This window comes from Leucoraja erinacea, chromosome 11 (assembly GCF_028641065.1).
Source record: "Leucoraja erinacea ecotype New England chromosome 11, Leri_hhj_1, whole genome shotgun sequence".
Lineage (NCBI taxonomy): Eukaryota > Metazoa > Chordata > Chondrichthyes > Rajiformes > Rajidae > Leucoraja > Leucoraja erinaceus.
The window spans coordinates 30389616-30399703 of NC_073387.1; the positions used below are offsets into that span (position 1 = coordinate 30389616).

At 38.1% G+C, this 10088-nt stretch overlaps 1 protein-coding gene across 1 annotated transcript; it reads left to right on the forward strand.

Moving 5' to 3' along the window:
- The first annotated feature begins 1407 nt into the window (after nt 1–1407).
- Nucleotides 1408–8509, forward strand: LOC129701636 (stanniocalcin-2-like). Its single transcript, XM_055642959.1, has 4 exons — nt 1408–1710; nt 2895–3037; nt 3259–3470; nt 6329–8509. Exons 1-4 carry the CDS (start codon nt 1551–1553, stop codon nt 6738–6740), a joined length of 927 nt encoding a protein of 308 aa, XP_055498934.1. The 5' UTR covers nt 1408–1550; the 3' UTR covers nt 6741–8509.
- Nucleotides 8510–10088: the final 1579 nt, after the last annotated feature.

Sequence of the window (10088 nt, forward strand, 5' to 3'; positions counted from 1 at the left end):
TTAAACTGAACATTTAATGAACAGCTACAAGGTCCATGAATCGCAGCAAATACACGTTGCGACTCTGTCCGCCCTAGTGTTAATCAAAGCATGTACTAAAAACATATATTTTTATATGTTCAAGAGGGCATGTGCCCAGACTAAAATGTATACAAATATTTCCTTCATCCCAGTCACATGGCTAACTGTGCAGATCTCTGAAGAATCCTTTCTGTCTGTTCTCTGAATGAAGCAGCTGTTGATGGATGAATGATGTAACCCTTGCCAGGAATTGCTCGTGTCTCTCGCGTCTCTATGGTTTCAGCCTGGCGGCATTTACTACAAAGTCCAGAACAAATGGGCTGGGACAGGATGTTGCCTTTTAGCACAGGCTTCGTTGCATAAAAGCCTGTCGTATTTTTCGCTACGTTGGGGTTTTTTTTTCATCCGGACTAGCCCTGAACCTATTGCAATAATGCTGAAATAGCTATTTGCATGGCTTTGGGGGAATGCGATATAATACAATATGTATCAATAAAGGACCGTGTTCGCCATAAATTCAATCCCACTTTATAGAAAATCGTCTCATTTATTGCAGCATGGCACCTACAAGTGATTATTTAAATGATTTGGTGAAGTGAGGGAGAGCGAGACACAATTGCCCGGGACGTGTATTTTAGGGAATGCGGATGAACTTGGCTGCATACTCGCGCTCCGTCACTCCGCCGGCATAGGCGTTGCTTCCAACTCCATAATCATTTCATCATCTGGCGCCACCGAACCCTGGGTTGAATCCCCGGGCAAGTTTACCCACCCTACGGTTGGATAGAACAGGCACTAAACGGGATACCAGGAAGATTTGCTGCTGGTGACAGCTGCTGGTAAAAACAAATACAATATTGGAAAGATAGGCAACTTTCGAAAAAAGTTTCAGAGAAATTCCTGAATCTATTCTTCGGACTCTTTGAGAAACAATAAGAGAACGGGACTGATTAGATAATCTTTAGCGCGGGCACAATGGACGACGGGTCTGCTTGCACTTCTATGATTCCATTATTAAACTGGGACCGTGAAGCCATTGGAGCCGCTTTAATTGGCACAGTTTCCTGACGAGCCGTCAAACTCACATTGACTGGTACTCGGGTGTATAATGGCCGTGGGTTTCGAGCAGATGTAATTCTTCCTGTGGCTGGAAGCGAATTAGAATGATGCTTCGCCATCCTAGCACGTCCCCCTGCTGTACGGAGTGCGGAAAGTTGACTCGATCAGGTTCTGGCCAGAGGTCCCAGCGTGGAATAGCGTCGCTCTCGCCTCACGCCTCCCATCCTGATTTGTCAAAGTTGGGAATGCTTTCTGGCCGTCTGATTGGTTCGAACCAATGACAACACCTGCTTCTTGCCTTCATTCAAGTGACAGAAACGCCAGGGGCTAGGGTTCTGGTATATTTAATCACCCTCCTCTCTCCTTCTCTCTCGATTCCTATTCAGATACCGTCCGTAGCTCAGGCGACGAGCCGCTCTTGCGATCAGTCAGAAGCGCCTCTCTGCGCTCTGGCCCCAGATAGCGCAGCTATGTACAGGGTCATGCTCGAGAGTGTTCTGACAATCCTGCTGATTTTTACACGGCCCGAGCTTGTTCTTGGAACGGACGAGGCCGATTTACCGGAAAACCACCACGAACGGGATAAACTAACCAACCAGCAAAAAGCACGTCTCTCGTTGCAGAATACAGGTATGTGGTCCGAGATAGCTCCTGCTATTAGTGTGCGCTTTTCATGCACTCGTGCTTGAGATCATTAATCCATTTAATGAGGGGGTTATGTTATCCATCTTCAGTAATGGAAGTCAATCGCGAGATTCTTGAATTTGGTCCGTATTCATGTGGTTAAATCTGGAGCCGATCCGGAATATTGTGGTTAAATCCGGAGCCTTCACTCTCTATGTTCTCCTGGTATCGGTATATGAAGCAAATTGTAAACGGGTCACATTCGACTGCATGCAGCGTGTAAATGGCAAAAGATCAAGAAAACGCTGTGCGAACAAGTACTTTCCGGATGTCGGTGACAGAAATGAAGCAGTTAACCCAACAGTTTGAGAAACCGGGGATAAATTATTTATACCCTCATCCATTCGAAGGTAGTGAAACACGGCCGCGGAGCGCAGTATGTTACAAATGCAAAGGACCATTGTCCCGTGGTCGGATTGTATTGTTTCACACTGGGAGGCTCCGTGTCGACAACCACGCACACCTCGTTAGCATATTAACCACTTAAGCCCCGAGGAGAGAAAGGTTGGGTGGTTGGTTGGTTGCACATTTACGTGCGGGGAAAGGCAGAATCCAGGATTTGTTTTAATAATTTGCCTGAAATTGACTAGATATTTGCAAGAAACACAAGCGCCTCCAAACCCGAGACTTCAAAGGATTTAACAGGCGGTCGCTTCGTGTGAGTAACAATGGGAGCCAGAGAGCAGGGAAGCACAGGTGCGCGTTGCCGGCCGGCCAGCAGTGACTCCGGAGCTCCCACCACGTGGAGCAAGCGGCGGCGCAGTTGAATTGTTTCGATGGGATGTTGCTGAGATCCCAGGGCCGTTGCCCTTGATCAGTCAAACTCAGTGACTTGGCAACTTTACGCTCGCTGCAAGGCGGGCGTAACATTCAGAAGCCTCGGGGAACAAATTGTTTGTCAGGGAAACAAAAGTCACATCTGACACTTTGTTATGCACCGATTTGTAGATTTGACACAGACGGAATTAAAACGGGGTTGAACTTGAATTTATATTGCGCGTTTCACGGATACCGTCTGGTATTCCAAACTTCCTGACACCATTAAAATAACTGAAGTATTGTTCAGAAATGGGCTGAAATGCTGGCCAACCAGCCTTTTAATCAGTAACCCTTTTCGCGTCTATTTCCAGCTGAAATCCAGCACTGTCTGGTGAACACTGGCGACGTTGGCTGTGGAGTTTTTGAATGTTTTGAAAACAACTCCTGCGAAATCCATGGACCACATGACATATGTTTGGCATTCCTGCACAACGCTGGGAAATTTGATGCGCAGGTAATAATTCAGGAGAAAGAGGATTCATTGAAGGATAACATATAATTTTATTGGCACCATGTATTAATGAACATTGAAACAAGTAATCTTCCTATAATCAATCAAAGTTACCCTTCAAGGGCCTTCAAAAATAAACTAATGTGCTATTGTATTTGTGTATATTAAAGAGTCAGGAATTTATTTTACAAAACTATTACATGTTATTCCCTAAATCTGTGCAGGGAAAATCTTTCATTAAAGATACTCTGAAGTGCATGGCTCATGGACTAAGAGTAAAATTTAGCTGCATCAGCCGCAAGTGCTCCACTATCCAGGAGATGGTGTCTCAGCTGCAGCAAGAATGCTACCTTAAGCATGACCTCTGTTCCACTGCCAAGGAGAACATTAATGTGGTCGTGGAAATGATTCACATTCGACATTTGCTTTCAAAAGGGTAAGCAGTAAACGAGATTGTTTATGATTTGCTCCCCCTGCAACATGCAGGTTACTGAGCTTGGCTTGCATCACGTTTTACAACATTGTGTAAATATTTCTGACAAAACGCTGTTCTATTTATTTTACTCAAGGCCTGCATAGATAAGGTACAGGGCACTTGATGTGCTTGAAAAGGTCATGGAAAACAGATTCAGCTCATGGCCGGTCAGAGAGGTCATGTTATTTTCTTCTGTCATGCCTTTGATAATAGATCCAACTGTATTCTTTTTTTTACACACATATTAAATAGTAAAAGTGAACTCGTTTGGCAGTTACATGTGCTACTAAAATAAAATCACCTACTATGGTTATGGTTAACACAAGGCATTAACTGGAAGAAAGGATATTAGAATTGCTAGGTGTCATTAATAATACATATAAATTATCTTAATTCATGCTGATCCTAAAAATCCATTGTTTTTAGTCTATTTTATTTAATTATATTTCACAATTGTGAACTACAAACTTCTGACACAATTGTTTGCAACAACACATAAATAAATTAAATTTGATTATTTTACAACTGCTATATGCAAGATCGTAGAAGGAATCCTGAATTTGAAACATTCAATCATTCACTCCCATTTTACCAAGATCATGGTTGAGCTTTCACCTCAGTGCCACTTTCCTTAATAATTCCTTATCCCGTGATCTCCTTAAAATCTAAAATTGTATTGATCTCTGTTATAAACATACTCAGTGACTGACCACTTTCAACCCTTTAAGATAGTAAATGCCAAGAGATTAACCCCCATCTGGGTGAGGAAATGCCTTATCATTTCTGATCTGAATGGTCAACCCTGTAACCTCTCATTCTTTATTTCACCTTACATTTGCAATGTTTACCTCATGATTTTCAAAATTAAGGTCACCAGGCTATTGCTGTGTGTAAAACTGAAACTGACAAATTAGAATGATACAGATATGACCCATAGTCTGTGTTACACCAAGTTAGGTCCAGAAATATTGTATTATAACTAAAATCCCCACAGTACTCTTTGGCATAGAATTCCAAAAATTCACTACCCACCCTAAGCAAAGGAATTTCTTATCTCTTTCATGAACGACCAACTCCTTATTTTGAGACTGACCCTTGGTTCCAGACAGCCCGGCCAGTAGAAACATCAACCCCACATCTATATTATAAAGCCCTGTAATAATCCATAATCCTAAGTACAGGAAACCAGCAGTATTGAAAGGGGGTAAAAAAGAGTTACATAAAACAAGAGGGTAGTAATTAGGTAATTGCTGGGTAGAGACATACAGGATAGACATGATTAAATCTGGCACCATGTGACTTGCATGTATTGGACATTTCATCTGAATAAGACTGAGGAGCTTTGTATTGAAAATTCAGGAGCGGTTATCGTTTGGCAATAATATAAAATTTGCAATAACAAGTTGGCTGCTTAATTTCCAGTCCGCCTAAATTCCATGTCTTTGAATTTAATGGTAAGCAAAATATATTGTGATGTATAACAGTCTGTGCTTGAAACCAATCATTTCATATCATTATCCACAATTGAAAATTGCCCCTCTTAAATTTTAATGGCCTAAAGATTATAGCTTGACAAATACAAGAAGAACCAAATATAGGACCTTGGAAAAGAATAGATTAGATTTGAAAATTGTTCAATAAGGATGGATTTCAGACAAAGAATTTAGGATGAAAAAAACAATTAGTAGAAGCTCCAGCATTAGATATTCATGCGCTGCATATGTGTCTTTTGAAGAGCTGCTGTTGAGAAAAGGAACGTAGCATGAAAGCCTCACTCACAATTCATGGATGTTGGGTTGGAAACAAAATAATTGTTGGATTTCTAACTGAGGTTAAAGGAGATAGTGAGATCAAAGAAGTTGGCTTGAAAATAAATAATGATAGCATCAATAAAATTAAGTGTAATAACTTGTGGTTTAGATTTCTGGGAGCTAAATATGGGTAACAGTTAATTATGAATTGAGAGAAAATAGCTGGTCCAAGGAAATAAAAATAGACAATGCTGGAAATACTCAGCTGAGTTTTTAAGAGAACCTCTTTGATAAACAGTCATTAACCTGATACATTAACTCTGCTTCTCGCTATACAAATGCTGTCTGGTTGGCTGAGTATTTCCAGCATTTTATGTTTGTCGTTTTGATGTATATTATCTGAGGGTCTTTCTTTTCGACAAGAATATTTTTTAAGAATATAATTCCGCTTGATTCATTGAAGACATTGAAGGGATGGAAATATGGTGGTTCACTCAACTTTTGTGTGTACTGAAGATGTGTGATCAAGTGGAGGCTATTGAAACTGGAGTGAAGTAATTGGTGAAAGGAAAAAAAAAAGGCTGAATGAAGGAATGGTTTTGACAACAAATTAGAAGTATGGTACCATATGCTTAATTTATTCAACAAAACGAATCAAAAATGCTAATTTATAAAGAATGTCCCTTGAGCAGGCTACAGGTATTGGATTATAATTATTGGAGTGATATTAATGGGTCGACACTTCATGAGCTTGTTAGAGCTCATTATTCAGCCAATTCATTCAAAAACACAGTTATTTCTTGACCCAGATTAAATAACTAAATTCTGCTTGTTCATATCCAAGGGTTGGAAAATGGTGGATTTACCAACTATAATGTAGTTATAGAGGCTGTATCCTAAATGTTGTTCAATCTGTTTCATTTGCCATTCTTAAAAGTAAAAACTATAAATAATAAACAAATGTTGTCACCTTAACTTCTGTATTTCCCAAATATATATGTATGTGTGTGTGTTTGAAAATTAAGCATATAAAGTGCTCATATGCCATTATATATTTTTTTATGATAGGTCATACCTGGAGTTTATAAAAGCTCTGTTTCATTGTCATGAAGACATTATGGAAGCTGTCAAGAAAAGTGTGAGATCTCGATTTGGTCAGAGTCTTGCATTCTTAAGGCAAATTTTGCAAGAGGATTCCTGCTCTTCCATCAAACAGACTGATCAAGTCACTCCAACAACTGCAGTTCCGGACAAAAAAAAGGGAGAAAACCGCAAGGGCCACAAAGGTAGTGCAGATATAAACTATCTTGAGCACGACAGGGAGAATGCTAGGAGCCCAAAAGGAGAAAAGGAAAAAAGTGGAAAAATTCACCCGAATGCCCATTCACGTAACCGAGGTGCCGGCCAGACCTCACGGCGAATAACTGAGGAACATGCTCACGCTGGTGATCCCATTGAGTTATCAGACATCAGAAGGTGAACGCTCCTTAGAGATGAGGACTTTCCATGCACCCATTTCCTTATTACGGACATTCCAATGCACATATCCTAAAATGGTACGTGTTACATACAAGATATTCTGGGAACTGTAGTTCAACTCGGCAATCAGTTTCTTTACTTACACTTACAATAAAAGAACATGACAATTCCTAGAATGCAGTCCAGCATATATCCCTGTACTTGAAACTAAACATTATATCAATTGTCTCACTCAACAAATCACCTCAGCATACATGGGAGTTTCCTTTATAAAACAAAATCTTACAAACAATAAAACAAACACCTTACTTCAGGACAGAATCTTTATTATTAGATATTTCTTGGGTAATTTTGTAAAAGGTAAAGCTTTTGCGAAGGTCTACATGTTCATCTACTGATCACATTTATTCTATTTTGTAAATATTTAACATTACTATTTATTATAGTTTCTGTATCAACTATGTACCTGTTGGATAAGGTAAATTAAACTATTTCCTGTGTTGTACATATTCATACCACTAGTAAGTTTTCCTATGCAACATATTGTAATTTTATATCATTCTATAATTTTATTGGTAGTCATTAATTCATTATTTATTAAACACCTTATTCAAGCCTAACAAAAAACATTGATAGTTTTAAATAGAATACCATTAAATCCTGTTGTAATCTACTAATTATTTAGTCTGTCTTTTCTGTCTTAGAAGTATGATTCTGGCAAATTCATAACAATCCTTAGTAAATTAGGTAAAATAAAATATATATTCTGCAGCATTAAGTGAACTATTTCTTACTGTCACAAGAGTTTTATTGTATGCTTAAATGCACACGTCAATTTATTTTAATGTGCATTGCAAAATCATCTAGAAATATTCTTCCCCTGATCACAAATTTATAGAGTTTTTTTATTTTCTGTTTAATTGATATGGGCTGTTAATATTATTCACCACAATCTGTCAAGTTCTGCCAAATGGCTTTTTTCTCTCCTACCATGAACGAGTATTGAACAATAACCAATTTTGAACAATTAGATCACGTGAGTGATTGCAACCCGTAACTACCATATCTACATATTATTTCACATATATGTAAGAATCACCCAATTGTGCCATTTTAGGATATTTTTGACAGTGGTTCCCATGGCAAAGACAGTGCAACTGATTAGCACAACAATAAAATAGTGCCCTTGTTTGGCTATTTATCCAATTTTCTTGATGCGCTGTTCAAAATGTAGATCATGATAGAATATTAATTGTAAAGCTCAAAACTCACATATATTACTGCTCTAAAGTCTGCTAGTAGTGACTAATTTAAAACTGTAATAAAACTTTTGTACTTTTCATACATTAAAATATGTAAACCCCAAAGTCGGCAAAACAGGAACAACTTTATCACTCTCATTTGATTAGAGTGTAGTCTGCTACCTCACAATATTGCTTCATTATTATATACACACCTGAACACCTAAATCATACCTTATAATCTCACTGTAAAATGAATACGCTATTGTCCTCTATTACAGTATTAGCTCTTTCATTTGAAGATGTGAGAAATGCTTTATTAATTTTAGTCTTTGACAAATATTTTTGCTTAATTTGGAATGTTTCCTGCATGCCTCTTTACAATTGTCCTTTTAGTTTACTGCTGTTTAGTGAAAAATATCTTTGTGAACAATACATTGTAAAGAGAAAACAATAAATGTAAAATTGCAATTGAAAGTACTTATGCACTCAGCAAGTAATAAATATAAACATCACATATAATGAAAAAGATTACGATCATTATTTCTTCTGATTTGTAATATAGCTTACCGCACAATTAATTTCATAGAACAATACCATCAGATTCTAATAGAATGCTCTTAATTTAATTGAACAGAAGCTATAAACAAGCAAATATTAAATTTAAATGAAACATTACAACATTTTACATTTCTAGATGTCTCTGAACATTATTAAAGACGTGGAATTCATTTTAATCGGCAATGATTCTATTGATATAAAATGCTAACTTTAGCATTTTTATAAAATGCTAACTTTAACTTTTAAATCACTTTTAGATACATGTGATCTCACTGAAATTTTAAAGTTGTATGGTCATTTTCTTCAATTCTGTTTAAATTTTCTGGAGTAGATTTAAAAATTTAAATCCAGGCTAACAAATAAACTCACATAGCCATAAGGATTACAATTTTGATGCATTTGTAATACCAACTTGGAAAAGGTAATTTGTAATAGATAGATATTTGATAAAATAGGCCGGTCAGCGTGGTTTTGTTAAGGGAAGATCTTAAGAAATCTGTTGGACTATTTTGAGGAGTAAAAGCAGGATGGACAAAGGAGAGTCAGTGGATGGTGTTTACTTGGATTTTGAGGCGGCCTTTAATAAGGTGATACACTTGAGGCTATTAAACAAGATAGAAACCCATGGTATTAGAGGCAAGCTACTAACAGGGATAGAAGATTGGCTAACTGCAGAAGGCAAAGCGTAGCAATAAAATGAGCCATTTCTCGTTGACTGCCGGTGACTGGTGGTGATCCATAAGGGTTGGTGTCAGTTCTGCTACTTTTCAAGTTATATGTTAATGATCTGGATGAGAGGATTGATGGTTTTATGACCAAGTTTGTGGATGATACATAGATAGGCAGGTCATGGTGAGGAAGCAGGGAGTCTGCAGAAGGGACAGTTTGTGAGAGTGGGCGAAGAAGTGGCAAATGGAATACAGCATAGCAAAGTGTACGCTCATGCACTTTGGTAGAAGGAATAAAAGTACAGATTACTTTCTAAATGGGGAGAAGATTCAGAAATCGAAGGTGCAAAGGAACTTGGGAGTGCTGTTGCAGAATTCCAAAAGGTTAATTTGAAGGTTGAGTTGACGGTAAGGAGGCCAATGCAATACTAGCATTCATTTCAAGGGGATTAGAATTATAAAAGCAAGGATATAATGCTGAAGCTTTACCAGCAGCTGGTGAGGCAACATTTGGAATATTGTGAGCAATTTTGAGTCCCATATCTGAGGAATGATGTGCTAGTTTTGGAGAGGATCTAGAGGAGGTTTATGAGAATGATCCCAGGGATGATTAGGTTAACATATGAAGTGTGTTTGAAGGCTCTGGGCCTGTACTCGCTGGAGTTTAGAAGGATGAGGGGATTCTCTGAAACCTACTGAATAATGAAAGCCTAAATAGGGTGGATGTGGAATGGATATTTCCAGGAATGAAAGATTCTAGAACCAGAAGACATCCTTCAGAATGGAGACGAGGAAGAATTTCTTTAGCTAGAGGATGATGCATATGTGGAATTAATCACCACAAAATGCTGTGGAGGCCAAGTCATTGGGTATTTTTAA

Coding starts and splice junctions, on each gene's coding strand:
- LOC129701636 (XM_055642959.1), top strand. CDS start 1,551: ATGTACAGGGTCATGCTCGAGAGTGTTCTGACAATCCTGCTGATTTTT. Junction 3,038..3,258: donor CTGGGAAATTTGATGCGCAG/GTAATAATTCAG, acceptor AAATCTGTGCAG/GGAAAATCTTTCATTAAAGA. Junction 3,471..6,328: donor CGACATTTGCTTTCAAAAGG/GTAAGCAGTAAA, acceptor TTTTTATGATAG/GTCATACCTGGAGTTTATAA.